Source organism: Coenobita brevimanus, chromosome 71, assembly GCF_032717465.1.
Source record: "Coenobita brevimanus isolate Jiangsu-jjx chromosome 71, ASM3271746v2, whole genome shotgun sequence".
NCBI classification, from domain to species: domain Eukaryota; kingdom Metazoa; phylum Arthropoda; class Malacostraca; order Decapoda; family Coenobitidae; genus Coenobita; species Coenobita brevimanus.
Window position 1 is genome coordinate 57,961,652 of NC_137024.1, and position 17,711 is coordinate 57,979,362.

Below are 17,711 nucleotides of genomic sequence, written 5' to 3' on the forward strand. Positions count from 1 at the left end.
TTAATCCGGAAATTGAGCAGTAAATACGACCTAAAGTTGCACTGGATTTTTTTTTTCTTTTTAGCATTGTATCATTGTTATTCAACGGTGAACTATCATCAGCTTCAGAGAGAGAGAGAGAGAGAGGAAATGCAGCAAAATAACTCCGTAGAATCCAAGGCAAAGGCGAGATAACATATATTGGTAGCCTAGAAGTGGAACCGGGTTGACTTCAGGCGCCCCGGACACTCCCTTAGCATCAGACCCCAATCAGAATCCAGCTGTGATGTGGGCAGGGAAGCAGCCGAATCCATCATAGCAGGGAGGCAGGCAGGCAGAGGGGCGTATTTTATTTAGGATTCTGGCCAGTTTTTACGATAAACGTGTGTCCATAAATGTTGACTTTGAGATCGTGTTGTTGTTCGTAGTTTGTCACTATTATTTACTCCAGTTTTTGAAGAGTTTGGTAGCTGCATTAGTGGAGGCAAACGTGTATACAGGCAGTTTTATACACCATTTAAGCCCTGGAGTGTTGAGTAATGAACCTGTATTATAATTATGGCTTTGGAGGCCCGTAGCACCTTCGTCTTTGCTACTTGTTATCCATATTGTTCCTTGATATTCTCGTATTATTGATCTACACATTTTAGTATTGACATAGTTCGCCCCGGTAACGTAAAAGACGGTAAAACGATGTAATATGTAAAGTAAATCGTTGACCAAGTGAAGCCTGAAAAACTCTGGTGCCACCTAAATTACAACCCACCATCACAAACTCCCGCTTAGATCGTTCGTCTGGCAGCTCTGTCCTCGCTTTTCATTATCTTTCGTTTTGTGTTGTGGTTTTATTACTCATACATTCCAGTTCTGTATGTTTTTTTTTTTTCCTGGCAAATAATCTTTTTCCACTGGGTGAAGTTAAGCTGTGTAAGTTTATCTAAAAGTGGAAATTTCTCAAGCCTTTTCAATGTCGTGTGCCTGGCAGCTCTGTTCTTACTTTTACTTGTCTTACGATTCGTGTAATAGTTGTGTTATTCTTACAGATATCAGGTGTGTGTATTATTAACTTTTTACTTCTTCCGCTGTGTGAAATTAAGTTGTGTAATTCTCAAGGAAGGTGGAAATGTCTCAAGCCTCTTCCTTTTTCGTGGGTCTGGCAGCTGTGTTCGCCTGTTCTTGTAGGCTATTTTGTGTAATGGTTATGTTATTCTGGCAGATATTTGGTCTTTTTTTTCTGCTGGCGAGTAATAGTTTTCCACTGCGTGAAATTGAGTTGTGTAATTCTCTTGGAACGTGGAAATCATTTAACACAAGGACGAACTTTTTCCTCCCCGGTATGAGCAAACCAGATGTGACAACCAGAAGGAAACTCAGAATTGATCCAGCTATTATACTTTTACAGATCCACCACTTCGCCATTAGGCCCCATTACTTTTTACCCACACTTCCACCCCAGATTGCCATTCGCGCGTAAACTTACTAATTGCAGACCGATACTGAATTTGCCGCGAGGGTGATGCAGATGGAACTGGAATCGAGACGGACCACCAGCATCATGTAAACACGGCCGGGCGGGGTTGTCAAGTTTTTTTTTTTTTTTTTTTTTTTCTAGTCCAGCTAGGTCTAGATATAGTCGCTTCCATATAGCGGCAGGTTTTTTTACAGTCAGTTCCGTCGACGTCTTTTTGCCATTTCTTCTTCCTGCTTATCAACTTCTTAAAATAGATTTTTTGGAGCAGTACGACTTAGACACATCCGTCACAAGTTGAAGGCAATATCAGGTTGAATAAAATCGTGTTGAGACAGAATAAAACTGAGTCAGGGGATTTAAAATTGTGTTGATTTGGCGACAGTTTAGCGATTTGGAGTCATTCTGGCGATTTGGATATTTAACGACATTAGCGATTTTATTTTATTTTATTTTTTTTCGTTTGTAGGGACATTCTAGCACTTCTGTTTTGTTTTTATGGAGCATTTTGGATTTTTTTTGTTATTTAGCGACAGTGTAGCTATTTCCGCGATCAAATTCAGCGATTTTGACTTGGCAGCTGTGATCCGGATGGCCTCCACTGCCCAGCTACTACGACCACTTCTTTTAGCGTTGCCCCTACGGCTCCCTACGCCAAGGTCGAGCTGACACGCGAACTGGGCGGAGGAATGGCGATGGTAGGGCGACACAAACACACACCGCGGGCCTAATGGGATGGGAGGGGGAGGGGGGAGATAGATATAGTGCAGTTTGGAGGGTAAGCTTTTGAAGTTTGGAGGGTAGTGGGAAGGGAGGACAAAAATACTCTCCCCTCCCCCCTCATTTTCTGGACCCCTCAGTGTGATGGCAATGTATTTTATTTTATTGTTGCAAAGGCTAGTTTAGTTAAGGGGACAAGATCATCCTCTCTCTCTCTCTCTCACACACACACACACACACACACACACACACACACAGCATCATTACAATCACGTCTCATTTACCTCCACTTTCCTGTATTTAACCTGCTTTATTCAACTGAGGGAAAACCACTTATTTACATAGTTAGTTACTGAAGCCTTTAACTAAAAACCCTGCCTCCTCGATATACCTCCTAAGCTGAATATTTTAGAGATAATAAGAATAATGTACATAACGCGCCTTAGGATATAACGCGCTGAAGGTCATGAGATTTTATAGAATTGCCAAATGGTGTATGTGTGTGTGTGTGTGTGTGTGTGTGTGAGAGAGAGAGAGAGAGAGAGAGAGAGAGAGAGAGAGAGAGAGAGAGATTGTGTGCTTGTGTGCGTGTGTGTCGATGCAAATTTTGATAAATGACACTAAGCACAGTCCTTGCTTGTCCATATTTGAACCTGAACAAGCCCTCCTTAAGAAACATAAGCCAGGGATAAAAATGAGGTGGAAGGGCAAGCAAATCGTGTACCAAGCCCCAAAAACCCAGGCGCAGCACATCAAAATTATACGCTTGCAAGGTGTAATGAAGTGGTAGTGAGTGTGGTTATGCAAGGAGAGTGGGAATTACGTGGAAGGAGAATGGGATTACATGGAAAAAGAGTGGGAATTATATGGAAGGAGAGTGGATATTGGAAGAGCGGGAATTATGTAGAAGAGTAGGAATGACGTAGAAGAGTGGGAATTACATTGATGAGTGGGAACTACATAGAAGAGAGGGAATTACATGGAAGGAGAGTGGGTATTACATGGAAGAGGAGGAGGTCATTTGCTGGCGGTGCGTTATATAGGCTTGGATGGTGATGGCCAGGCACTAGGATATGGCCGGTTTCGTGTGGCATTTTATTATATCCTTGCCAGAAGTGCTATGTACTCCTTTTCTCCAGGTTCGTAGTGTCTTAGGAGGCTTATGATGGTTCTTTATTGCTCTTAAAAATCCCAGGCTCCTATGGCTCGATCACCTGAAAAAAATCGTCTTGAATTAGCAGGAAGAGAATACTAGAGTTGTCCCAACCATAAGAGAGTCAGTGACCTCAATTTTTTCTTTCCTTATTAATGTTTTCTCATTTTCGTGGTGTACTGTTACCCAGATTTCCCTTATTTGGAAATTAAAGGTGTTCTCATTCTGTCAAGTGGATATTATTGGCCCAGCACAGTCGAGACCCTGAAATTCCACTTTCTAACATTTTGCATCTTGAACAAGGTTGGAATATATTCAAGGTGGGCAGTGGATGCATTCAGAATTGCACAACTTGCTGATTCATCGCCACTCAGTATATATACTTATTCTAGTTACAAGTTACTGACCATACCTGTCGTGTGTGTGTGTGTGTGTGTGTGTGTGTGTGTGTGTGTGTGTGTGTGTGTGTTAAACCTTTGCAGATGGAATTTAATATTTTTTCAACCGCGTTAATTTTTAAATTTTTGTTTATTTATTTTCACCCTCTTAACTCAAAAACAGTATGAACTAAGAAACTGAAATTTGTAATCAGTACTAACCAGGTTAATATAAGTATGTATGTATGTGTGTATGTATGTATGTATGTATGTATCCGGAATGACCATATTCAGATGTAAGTGATAAGTGAAGAAATGAGAGGAAGGGATTAGTTTTTATGTATTTCCAACTTTTCTCTTTATTTGGTAAATATTTCAGCCATTACTATCGCCAGGAAGCTAAAAATTCGGTTGCAGTGATAACCATGTGATCTATTAATAGCAATGTATTTATCCTCAGGCTTGATTTGTGTGATATTGATATTTCTTTCAGGAAGTATGTTGAGATAGGCCCCCGAGACCTGACTGAAGACTGACATATTGCTCTTACGGTGATAACCAAGTGATCTGTTAATAGTAATGTATTTGTCCTGAGACTTGATTTGTGTGATATTGATATTTCTTTCAGGAAGTATGTTGAGATAGGCCCCCGAGACCTGACTGAAGACTGACATATTGCTCTTACGGTTGTTGTTATTATTATTATTATTATTATTATTATTATTATTATTATTATCTTTGATCCATTATTAAATTTGCAGGGATTGTAAATAGTATACATTGGACATAATCAATACCGCCCCTCCCCCCATTTTTTTTTTTTTTTTTTGTGCATCGTTTAGAAAACATTATAGCGAGTGACATGAGTTTTGGGGAATATAATCACAATGGAACAGAGTACCCGCCATGTAAGTCCTGGAAAATACCCCTCCATATGATAGTCCTTCTGCAGAACACAGAAAAAATACCCAAGTGGAATGGTACCGCACAACGTCCAGCCAGCTTCCCCCGGGCTGACATTACCTGACACCTGTTCTGCACCATAATGCCACACGCCTTCACATACCCACCTTTGGACATTTTTTTTTTCTTTCTTTTTTTTTTTTACCTGTCATTTTCACCGTGGAGCGAGGAAAGTTGGTAGGAGCATTGAGAGGTATGACTTGCTGGTTCCAGTACTGTTTGGATGTCGTTCTGGTCCATATGGAAAATACAGAAACTGCTTAGGGATAGACGCCCAGTTGTTCCTTCTTGTTAATACATTTCTCCCTTCCTCTTTCTTTCCTTCTTTCCTTCCCGCTTTTCTCTCCTTTCTCCTCACCCTCCTTTCCTCCCTTATCGTATCCATCTTCTTTGTTCTTGCGTTACTCCCTCCATTCCTCGGCTTCATATTACGCCTCCACTCATACTTCCATCATCCTTCCTCCTCCTGCCGGCCTTCGCTCTTCCTCAGGCCCAGCAATTCCTTTCTCACAGTCCCTTCCTTAGGTGACATTTTATTTCCTACATTCGCCTTCCATCTATATTTTGACATTTTCTCTCTTCGTCATCTTATCTATTATTTTCTTTTTTTTCATGATCCCTTTGTTTGTGGAGAGAGACGCCTTCATGTGGTGGCACGATATTGGTGTTACAAACGTCCCTCCACCACCTCCCTAGCCACTAAAATGAGGATGATGTGCAGGCTCACCCTACAGTCTACCGGGTTCACATTGAGATGAGCTTGGGATCACAGGAACAACAATATAATCTCTTCAGTACGATGAGCTTATTATATTTAGTTCAGGTACAACAGAGTATTTGTTTAGCTTAGGACATGCTTTAATTTTTTTCTTTATTTCCTTTAGTGCAGTGGCGTTTTTTATTGATTGATTCGACAGCTGCAGAGTCGATTTTAGCCTTTTGTAAAAAAAAAAAAAAAGCTGGAGGGATTTGTCTCCATGGACCCGTTCAGTACGATAACATCTTAAATACTTTTCCCTGTTGATGTAGAGACGATTTTATTCAGCTTTCATTCACTGTATTCAGCCTTCATTCACCGTATTCAGCCTTCATTCACCGTATTTAGCCTTCATTCACCGTATTCAGCCTTCATTCACCGTATTTATCATTCATTCACCGTATTCAGCATTCATTCACCGTATTTAGCTGTCATTCACCGTACTCACCTCTCATTCACCGTATTCACTTTTCATTCACCGTATTCACCTTTCATATACCTGCATGCTTCTTCAGGTCGTTCCCTTCATACACAGCCAAGCGATTCTTTGACGGAAAATATTACGGAAGTTAAGACTCATATTTATGCGGTCTAGGCAGCGTTTCTTTGTCGTCCTTCCTTCTGTGTTATTCGTTTCCTTCTCTTCTGGAGCATCTTGTAGCCTTTATTACGCACCCAGAACATCAGCCTTTGTTTCTTTTTTTTTTGCCTGTTTTGTATTTTCTGTTTATGTTCTCTTTCATTGTGGTTCCTCTTATCACATTTCTCTTGTCATTGTACGTACATTATTATTGTTGTTATTATTTTTTTTATTATTATTGCAGTTATTTTTAGTTATTATTATTATTATTATTATTATTATTATTATTATTATTATTTTCCATGGCATAGGTTGATCCTTTCGCCTCATGTATATTAATGATTTGATTCGAGTGACGAACATTTCTTACTGTTCAGTTTACTTACGTTAGAGGAATGGTGAGAGAGAGAGAGAGAGAGAGAGAGAGAGAGAGCATGGGTGAACTCTTGCATTAAAGGTTGCTAACATAGACAATCTTGACCACCCTTTGTCGTTTCAGCTCCCATAAAATGTGAAAGTAGAAGGTTAGCGTGGTAATGTCAGTGTAATAGTTAATGCCATCACCGACCCGCCCGACAATAGCACCAGCCCCAGTGTGGAAATTACCTGCCCAAACTTGTGTCACCTGGCATATAATCTGTTTTAATTTATATCATCTGTTTTAATTATCGCACATGGAAACGCCGTCCCTTTATTTCGGTTCGTGTTTTTCCTCGAGTCCGCAGAGTTGCCGTGGAAAAACGCACACACACACACACACACACACACACAGCGATTAATTTTTTCAACGGCATTATTTTACCTAGGATGGACTTGTGTTTATGCACGAGCTAACGAAAACAGCATCTAACCGCTCCAATTAGGAAACCATCATCTAGACTGAATGAAATCGTCTGGAGATGACAAAATATGGAAAACACAGCACGGTATCGAAGAGTTAAATATTAGCAACATCAAACAATTTTTCTTTCATTTAAATCAGTTAAGTTTTCCACGGGGAATACGAATATACAAAGACGCTTGGCAGCTTAGTATTATTCGTGTTTCCCTTCTTGTGGATGTCAGTTTATATAAGTATGCTTTTATATAATCACATTAGACTTCACCTCACACCATATCTCTTTTTGGCAGCTTCCTCTTCCGTGTAAAAAAGAGTTTGTGAATATTTGTTTTCCCCCGGCGCGAGATACGAGGGAATTATTGACTTAGGCCGCTTCAGTACCCTTGCCTCCCACGCCATCTTGTTGCCTTACATCACACTGCATAATTGGACCTCAAATATACGTCCCAACCCTCTGTTTTTTGTTTATCTCAATACATTATGCATTGACGTTGTGTGTGTGTGTGTGTGTGTGTGTGTGTGTGTGTGTGTGTGTGTGTGTGTGTGTGTGTGATTTATCCCGGATTTGAAGGGATTATCCTTGCCCTTGTGTGCGTGTGTGTGCGGGCGCGTGCATGAATTCCCAGAAGATTGTGAAATGTGTCTCTGTAAATGTCATCGTTTAAAGGAGCTCCCATTTACACTTCCTGATTGTAAATAAAGTGTCTCCCGTGTGCAGGCATCCTTTGTCACAAGAGTAATGGCTGCCTCTCAGTCCTCCTTCCCTCTTGCCGTCTGACCTTGTGATGTTTTGTAATTTTAGTTCTTTCCTTCCGTGTTACATATTTTTACTTCCCCCCTCCCCCCTTATTTTTTTTTTGGCTCCTCTTCTACCTAAATTGTTTTCATTGGTCTCTTTTTCCACTCTGACTTTCTGCCTTCTGCTGTGTGTAATTCAGTCATGTTTCCTTTCTTGTTTATTGTTTTTTTTCTCACACATTTTTTGCCATCGCGTCACTAAGTTGTATTTCTTTGCATTTTTATTTTTATCCCTTCTTTGCCCCCCCTTTTCCTGGATTATATTTCCCATTTCTCTCTAGTGTTTGACCTAATTTTTATCTGAAATTTGTTCTTTGTCACTTAGTTGTATTTTCCCTCTCCCTGTTGTATTTTCCCTCTCCCTGCAATCTCTTCTGCATTGGGTTTCTTCTCTTCCTCCCCCCAGTCTTTCAGTATCTCAGTGGACTTTCCCTTTGTCTCTTATCTTACCTCGTCCAGTCATTTTTCCGCTTAATTGAGTTTTTCCTCTTCTTTCCGTTCTTCTTTTCGCCCCTCATCTTTCCTCTGCCTATTGGACGCTCTCTCCATCCCGCTTTCCTCTCCTCCAGTCGTTCTTCTGCTTACTGATTCTACTACCTTTCCCCTTCCAGTGTTCCTCCTGCCTAATGGACCTTCTCTCTTTCCCCCTTTCCCTCTCTTCCCTCCAATTTCTCTGCTTTCTGAATCTTCTACCTTTCTCCTTCCAGTGTTCTCCTGCTTAATGGACCTCTCTTTCCCCCTTCCCTCTCTTCCCTCCAGCTTCTCTCCTGCTTGCTAGACCGTTTCAGCTCTGTCATGGTTCTTTGGGTCCACTAAACCCCACGCCTCGTCATCCGTGTCGTTCCCCACATAACTCCTGTCACGACCTGTAGCGCGGCCTTCCATCTCCCTCGCTATGCAGGGCGTATGGCGAAGGACCGACAGTAGATAAATGCTTAGAACCAGTGCCTATCGACTACACGAAGATTATAGTTATTAAAGAAGTTCGGTTTGTGCAGCGGCTCAGTCTACCCCAAAATTACGACACTTGTACTCTGGGGAAACATGGACAATTGGGAAACAAACTTTATCCAACAACCTGACCGAGCCGAAACTTGAACTCAGCGTCTTTCAGTTGCGAGCTGGATGAAGGATAAAGAATGTGTTGAGGATATACCGCCTTACCATCCAGGACTAAAGGCCAAGGACATGCAGTGAAGGATAAAGGATGTGCAAAGGATATCCCACACAAACAGAGACAGTAAAATCCAAGGATATTGCTTCTGGAAACAGTTCTTGTATCACTGTACCCCGACTGACCGTAGTTCAAACTCATGCAAGAATTGGTGTGAACGAGAACAATAGATTTTTTTCTTGCTCTGGACACAAGAGCAAGGCAAAGGACAGAATACCAAAGTCACAAAATTTATACAAAAAAGGGAGGTTGCAGAAAGTAAATCAAAGGACTTGACACTAGAAGCTAATATAAAACACGGGATATAAGATGGAGGTTGCAAAATGTAAGAGATGCAACAAAGGATATGGAAAATCACATAAGTAAAAAAGGAAAATGTAATCAGTGAACAAAGTAATTTTCTTTGAATCCATACATACTGTATGGCATATAGAGTTAGTCGATAAAATAAATAGACTTTTGATAGGGTGTTCTTTAAAGCTCCTTCCCAAATCTGGGAAGGGGAGAGGCACAGGGGTAGCATACTCAAGTACTGCACAGATTCATTTCGAAAAGACACAAGGTAACATTATGAAAGAAGAAAGAAAATGAAATGTTTGGAAGAACAAGAGGTAGAAGTAGGAGAGGAGAAAGACATGAGAATAGTATGCTCCAATTTATCACAGTTCCAGTTAGAAAAAGACACAAGGGAGGACGAGAGAAAAAAAATGCCAGACGAGCCGAGAGATGAAAATAGAAGAGGGAAGACACACGAGTAGCATATTCTAATTCTGTTCAGATCCGGTTCGCCAGCTGGGAGGAAAGCAAAAGTGTATATATATACAAGGATGTTGGGAGTGCTCTCATGAATTTATAGTTACATTTTGGCGGATCTGCCCTCTTGATGTACTGAAGGTGATGGCGTTGTTGATGTGTTTGTGTGTCTTGCTGAATGGCTGTACGCGTGTTTGAATGTGTATCGTTTTTTTGTGTTTTTTGTGTGTTTGTTGACGTGCATGTGTATGTTGCTGAATGGCTCGACACGTGTTTGAATGAGTATCGTTTGTGATTGGGTATTGTTTGAATATTTGTTGATGCGTTTGTGTTTTACTGAACAGCTTTACCTGTGTTTGAATATGCTGTTGTTTTTGATGGAGTATGGTTTGTGTGTTTGTTAATGTGTTTGTATGTGTTACTGGATGACTTTTCCCGTATATGAATTTGTAGTTTTCTTATGGGAGAATTGTAGGTGTGTACAGGATTTTTTTTATTTATTTATTTATTTATTTTTGTTCATTATTTCAGTAGCTGGAATTGTGCTTTGATAGTAACACCTTTGCCTTTCATTCATACCCTGATGCTACATCCACATTTCTGTTTTATATCCATGATTTTGCCCCACGTTCATACTCCACGCCCTCTTTGCATTCATATTCCTGCATTATGTTCATACGTCCCACATCCAGACTCCACCTCCCAGTTTTACAGCCATATTCCTGCTGTATATCCGTACTCATGCCTGACATCCATAATTCACACCCAAATTTATCCGTACTCGTGCCTGACATCCATAATTCACACCCAAATTTTACATCCATACTCTTGCCTTCTATCCTCACAGTCGCAGTCCAACTCCCAGATCCACACCTCTCCACATCTACGACCCTGCCTCACACCCACACCCATCTCACTTACACATCTTTCCCAAACACACCCTTACCTTACACCCACGTCCCTCTCTAGCACATTCTGACACTTACAACCTTCCTTTCGGGCACACGTTTCCTTCACACGCCCACACCCACATCTACCCTTGAATAGCCATCTTCCTCACCCTCATCTAGAGTGTCAGATCGAAAGGCAGAAGAATGTCGCTACGTACACAAAACTCCATTAATCGCCTTGAAAAATGTTGATATCCCTAAAATAACTATGAAATCTCAGGAATATAGATGCTTTATCGCTAGCCATCAGCATTTAGCGATGGATGGTCGTGAACAGATCTGGTACCGTACGTGCTAAAGTGGCAATTTTTCCAACGTCTCTACCCTTCAGCTCACATCCCGTCATCGAAGAGTGGTGTGGTGGTGATGGTGATGGTGGTGGTAAGATAAATGTGCCGTGATATCAGTCATTAATTCACAGTGTTGGCTTTACACTCTGGTCTTGGGAATCGCTCGGTTTCCCTACTTAGAATTTTGTGGTTTCGAAATGCACTGAAACCAACCTTGATCGTATTTTTTTTTTTTTTTTTTTTTTTTTTTTTAAATATATGGACATATTATTGCCTCTTACGGCACTACTTGGTGCCAATATATGCTGATATTTCCCTGTGTCATGTGTTGATTTTTCCAGTTTTCCGTATTGATAACCCATTCAGTACGATAACTTTTTTTCTTGTACTAACTTCATTTCTTGCTGCCAACAGACGATTTTGTTCATCTGTTAGGGGAGTGGTACAAGGCTGTAACTAACTTCCCCCTAGTTCCAAATTGTTTCCCTGAATAAAATTGTCTGTCTGTTGCTAGATCATAATAAAGAGGACGTCATCGTATTGAAGGGATCCGTAAACCATTTCTCTCTCTCTCTCTCTCTCTCTCTCTCTCTCTCTCTCTCTCTCTCTCTCTCTCTCTCTCTCTCTCTCTGCTCACGTTACCATTAATTATACCCCATCGACAGTTATGACTCCTAATTATGTAAGATTACCAGAAGAACACACACAAAAATAGAACGATTGTATCAGCCTCTGACACATGGAGGCCAGCTGACCAACGTAAACACTGGGAAGGTCATGGCCTCCTCTCTCACGTTGCTTATTCTTGCATCTCTGGCTGTGGGGAGGTGAGGGGAGGATGGGGAGAAAGGTAGGGGAGAGAAGGATGGAGAGAATTGGAGGAGAGGGGAATGAAGGGGAAAGAAGGAATGAGAAATAAAGGAGAGGAGAGTAGAGGGGAAGAAAGGATGGAAGGAAGAAAGATATGAAAGTGATGGAGAAGAGGGGAGTGAAAGGGAAAGAAGAATGGAAGGAAGGAATGAGAATGGAAAGAGGAAGGGAGGTGAGCAGGTAGGGAACAGGAGGATTGGGGAGAGGTACGAGAAGGAATCAGACAACTGAGGGAGGGGACGGAAGGTTAGAGCTGAACCAGGAAAGGAGAGAGGAGGATGGAGAGAATAAGAGGGGAGGGGGTAGGAACAACGGAGAGAACTGAAGGAAGGGATAGAAAACGAGGTGGGGGGAAGAAAAGGAAAAATGGAGAAACTAACAAAGTAGCGAAGGAAGAAAGGTACAGTAGCATGTTCAAAGAGGGAAGGAGGGGATATAAATGAGAATACAAGAGAGGATGAACAAAGACGGAGCAAGAAGCAAGGGAGGATCATGTGACAATAGGCAGAGGAAAGAAGGAAGAAAAGTTTGAATTAAAGTAGGCAGCGAAAAGAGAGACGTAGGAGAAAAAAAAAAAAAAGACAAAGGGGAAGCATGAGCTAGAAAAGTGGAACTTATCAAAGGAAGAATTAAGAATGGAAGAAGACTGGGGGTAAATAGGAGAGGAAACACTGACAGGAAACACAGGGAGGGTAGAAGGAGGAGGTAGAAAACATAAATGGGATGCAAAGAGGCAAAAAGATTGCGAGGGAAGGAGTGAGAAAACGAGAAACAGAGAAATGAGAGAAATATTAAGACGGCGATGAAGAACAGAGAGAGAGAGAGAGAGAGAGAGATCGGATGGGATGGGGGGGAGTCAGGACTGAAAAACGCACAAACGACCTTGAGGTAAAAGTTAAGCCAGGATGAGGGGGGGGGGGGCTGGAACGGCATTCCAGGGTGAGGGTGGTGGTGGTGAGGGAGGGTGGCGGTGTTATGAGTTAGGGTGGTGGTTTGCGGGTAGGTGTGGAGGTGGTGTGAGGGAAGATGGTGAAGGTGGTTTGAGGGAGCTTAGTAATGGTGGTGATCGTGTGAAAAAAAATGAAAAAGTAAAGAAGTTAAATAAGATGGAAGTGGGTGGATAAGGTAAAAGTACATTTTCATTTTCACAGGAAGTCACCATAATAAGATTTGCCCCACAAGTTTTTTAATCCAAATCAATATATAAACCTGGATGCATTATATGCAGATGGAAACAAGAAGTTTGAAGGCAAGGAATGACTAACTAGATGTTGTGTCGCCTGTTTCAGTAGACCCTCATAACTGTTTCCTTTTAAGTATTCTATATATCTATTGCCAGACGCCTCAATCCCGTTCGGGGTGGCCACAAACAAATCGCCTCCACGTCGCCCTGTCCCCCGCAATTTCACTGCCCCGCTCCCAACTCACCCCCCCCCCCTCTTTCTCATACCTCTCCACCCCATCCCTCCATCTCATCCTTGGCCTCCCCCTCCCTCTTCCCCCCCTCCACCTCACTCACATACACTCTCTTCGTCAGTCTTTCACCCTCCATTCACTCCACATGACAACTTCATTTATTCTGGTTTTACTCATCCTGTTTTATGCATGTATGTAGGGTAACTTAAGGATGATATAATGTATTTAAATATACTTCGTTCATTCAGCATTACAGCGTCCAGTATTCCTTATTTAAAATGCCTTTGAGTATCTGGGTTCATATACTAATGGAGGTATTGTTTATTTTTCAGACATACTACTGCCAGGGTGACTACATTATCCGTCAGGGAGCCAGGGGAGACACATTCTTCATCATCAGCAAAGGCAGGGTAAGCAGAAGAAGTAGGCCATTTTAGGATACCGGTATGAAAGATGTATCAAGGTAAAAGAAATTGAGAGTAAGTGTAGCTAAAGGAAAAAGAGAATATTAAACATTACAGATGAGCCCTCTTAATACTGTCTGGAGAAAACTGCTCATTAACAGTTAATCCAAAGAAACTGATCTTGCTTCAGTAGTCCTGAAATATAGGAATTAAAATTGCCTAAGAAGTGAAAGGACTGTAGTGATAGTAGTAGGGAAATTGAATCGTTCATAATAATAAGGAATGACAGTACACTGTAATGGTAGCAGTGCACAGTATGTCAGTGATTTAGGTGAGCTCCATCTGTGTACAGTATGTCAGTGATTTAGGTGAGCTCCATCTGTATACAGTATGTCAGTGATTTAGGTGAGCTCCATCTGTGTACAGTATGTCAGTGATTTAGGTGAGCTCCATCTCATACATAATCCACCGGCATGTCATGTATCCACCACACATCAGGAATCTAGCATAGACATATGGCAGCTTTTGATAGAGTGTCAATAGCTCCATGCCAGTTGATTTGTGGGAGGGGTTAAATAATAATTTGGGGGGGATTTCCACTTAAAACTGAATACAGTACCACATCACGCTGGTAGCAGTGTAATGTAAGCTCAACCACATCCAGGAGACTATCACCCATATCCCATCACCTGAACCCACAGATGACAAACGGACTCTCGAGCAGCACCATGTTGTAAATAGATTTTTCTTTCATATTTTTTCCAGGGGCACCCTGTCATAACAAGATTATTTTCATTAAAAACAGGAGATAGGAGAAGTTTCTGCACTCTCATTTCCTTGATTTTCCTTTGAAAACTACTCACAAGGAAGTTGATTATAAGTTTGTTTGTGAATCTTGGTCCAAGAGACTCACAAATGAAGTTTTAACATGGCTGAAGAAGTCCAGAGGCCCCACATGGCATGATTGACCGAGGGAAATCCTAGGAAATATCTACGTAGACTTTTATTGTCGCTATTCATCAAATCATGAACAAGCTATCATTTCTGCTTGTAAAATTAAGAAAATGTTTCTTGATATATTGACAGATATGTCAGAGAGAAGTGTGTCATGTAATTTATTTCTGCTGTACTCATCTGAACTTGTTATGGGTGACCACAGACTTTGTAATTCATTGTCACCAGGGTACTGTACTACACAGCTTAGAGAAAAAACAAGTACAGTAATGTACTGAATGAATATACCATGGACTCTGCTTTGCTGTATTACAGTTGTATCTATTCTTGTAATACTATTACAGTACAGTTTCTCCCATACTTATGAACTCTTGATTTTTTAACATTTGAGATACAGACATTTTTATGAGGTATTTATTGAGCTGTCTTTAAAGTGAAATATACAAAATACAGGTTTAGATTGTATTTAGTATCTCATGAAAATCTGAAACGCTGCATAAGCAGATTACCCACAGAAGGATCATGGCACTTAATACACTGTGAACTAGTATTTTGTTATCATTATTTCACTGTACTGTGTTCTGAACAATTAATCAGTTTAAATTTTTAATAAATGAGAGGCATGGAGCCATAGCCCATCTCATTTTAGCAACAGAATTTGAAGCATTTGTATATTGCCTGTCTTGAGTTTATCGCTTGTACAGTACGTACATTACAGCATATTAGACAGTAAAATTTACAAGAATGAAAGAGAACTAGGTTACATTGTTTTTTTCCAAAATACCAGTGTGATGGAGATGTTTAGACTACAATAATTAATGAAGTTAACATTTACGCAAGAAACAGCATGGTGGACTGAATAGGTGAGACAGGCTGTGGCACAAAAGAAGAAAGCATACAATGAATGGATGAGAAATAGGGGCGTGGAAGAAGTTGAGAGGTGGAAGAGAGAGTTATATGTAGAAAGAAAGAGAGAGGTGAAAAGATTAGTAAGAGAGAGTAAGAAGAGAGTGGATGAGGAATTTGGAAGGAATTTGAGTGTAAAGTGGAGGGACTGTAAGAAAATGTTCTGGAAAGAGGTGAAAAGAGTAAGACAGGGTGGAAGTGAAGTTAGCAGGGGAGTGAAAGATAAATATGGTAGATTACTAGTGGAGAAGGAAGAAAAAGTGAGCAGATGGGGAGAACACTTTAAGGAATTGTTGAACATAGAGGATGGAAGTAATGCGAGTATAAGTGGCTGGGGAATGGCTGGGAGGAGGGAGGTGAGAAGACAGGAAGAAATCAGTAGGATAGAAGTTGTGGAAGCAATGAAGAAAGTTAAATCGGGGAAAGCCCCAGGAATTGATGGAGTGTGTGGTGAAATGCTGAAGCATGGGGGAGAGATAGTAGTAGAATGGATGTGGAAGATGTGCAGAGTGGCCTGGGAGGAAGGTAGAGTCCCGGAGGATTGGAAGTCAGGTATAATTATTCCCTTGTACAAAGGAAAAGGGGAAAAAGAAGTGTGTGGTAATCATAGAGGCATTTGTCTTCTTAGTATAATAGGAAAAGTGTATGGTAGGATACTTACTGACAGAGTTAGAGAAAGAACAGAGAAATTAGTTGCAGAAGAACAGGGAGGCTTTAGGAAGGGAAGAGGTTGTGTAGATCAGATATTCATTCTTAGATCTTTAGTGGAAAAGTTTCTAGAGAAGGGAAAGAAGTTGTATGCGGCTTTCATGGATTTGGAGAAAGCATATGACAGGGTGGATAGACAAGGATTGTGGAAAGTGTTAAGAATATATGGAGTAGATGGGAAGTTGTTGAATGCTGTGAAGAGTATGTACGATGGTGCGAAGGCTGCAGTGCATGTGGATGGTGAACTAAGTGAATTTTTCTCTTTGAAAGTTGGGTTTAAACAGGGATGTGTCATGTCTCCATGGTTGTTCAATCTGTACATGGATGGGGTAATAAAAGAGTTACAAGGTAGGGTAGTGGATGTTGGAGTGGCCCTGGTGAGAGAGGATAGTGTTTGGAAACTCCCTGTACTGTTGTTTGCAGATGATACTGTGTTGTTGAGTGAAGACGAAGGGGAGCTGCAAGGCTTGGTGGATGAGTTTGGGAGAGTGTATAAGAAACAGAATCTAAAGGTGAATGTAGGGAAGAGTAAAGTGATGGTCTTTGAGAGAGGTGAAGTCAGTGAATGTACAGCGAGGTTGGATGGTGAGGAATTGGAAAATGTGAGTACGTTTAAGTACTTGGGTAGTGTGATGAGTAAGGATGGAGGTTTGGAGGGTGAAGTGCTTGAAATGGTACAGCAGGGAAGAAAGGTTGCTGGTTCTTTGAAAGCAGTGATAAGAAACAGGGAAGTGAGCATGGAAGTGAGAAAGTTACTACATGACAGTATTGTGATACCAACTCTAACGTATGGAAGTGAAGCTTGGACGTTGTTGGAAGGACACAAGTCAAGAGTGAGAGCAGTGGAAATGAGTTATTTAAGAGGAGCCTGTGGAGTCACATGGAGAGACAGGCTGACGAATGAGGACATAAAGGAGCATTGTGGTGTGGATGTGGATGTGATAGAAAGCGTTATGAGGAACACACTGAGGTGGTTTGGCCATGTGGAGAGGATGGAGGGTGAAAGACTAACGAAGAGAGTGTATGTGAGTGAGGTGGAGGGGGGAAGAGGGAGGGGGAGGCTGAGGATGAGATGGAGGGATGGGGTGGAGAGGTATACTAGAGAGGGGGGTGTGAGTTGGGAGCAGGGCAGTGAAATGGCAGGGGACAGGGCGACTTGGAGGCAATTTGTTTGTGGCCACCCCAAACGGGATTGAGGCGTCTGGCAGTAGATAGATAGATAGAACATTCATGTAGTCTGGGTGTTATAATCTGACAAAGATCTCAAACCCTGTTAATGGTCAGTTGATGGCCAAGTGTAATCATATGGGAGGGTTGATGTGACCAGTAACAAATTGACACATTCCTGCTTCATAACTAAGACTTACCAAATTTCATGCAACCATGACCTGGTACTTAAGTTGTGGAAGTGGTCGAGAACTAGCAAGTAAAAACAGACCAGCTCTTGTGATATGACTACAGGACCATATTAACAGGTACGAGTGACCATGAGGACCCCTGGCTCCCTGGAGGAGAAGTACATTCGCAACTTGGAAAAAGGGGAGTTCTTCGGAGAGAAGGCGTTACAAGGGTAAGGATAAGAAGAGATTTGGGCAAAGAAAGTAGGCTGAATAGGCGTAAAGTTTTTGGTAGTTCGGTGTTGTACTTAGG

The 17,711-nt window shown here is 41.4% G+C and overlaps 1 protein-coding gene across 4 annotated transcripts in view; it reads left to right on the forward strand.

Annotated features, from left to right (window-relative positions):
• Nucleotides 1–17,711, forward strand: part of for (cGMP-dependent protein kinase for) — an 884,581-nt gene that overhangs the window by 845,609 nt on the left and 21,261 nt on the right. For all 4 annotated transcript variants that reach the window (XM_080277754.1, XM_080277753.1, XM_080277755.1 and 1 more), the window contains exons 6-7: nucleotides 13,422–13,499; nucleotides 17,537–17,631. In XM_080277754.1, the coding sequence (XP_080133880.1) occupies nucleotides 13,422–13,499; nucleotides 17,537–17,631 (173 nt within the window). The remainder of the gene's footprint in view (nucleotides 1–13,421; nucleotides 13,500–17,536; nucleotides 17,632–17,711) is intronic.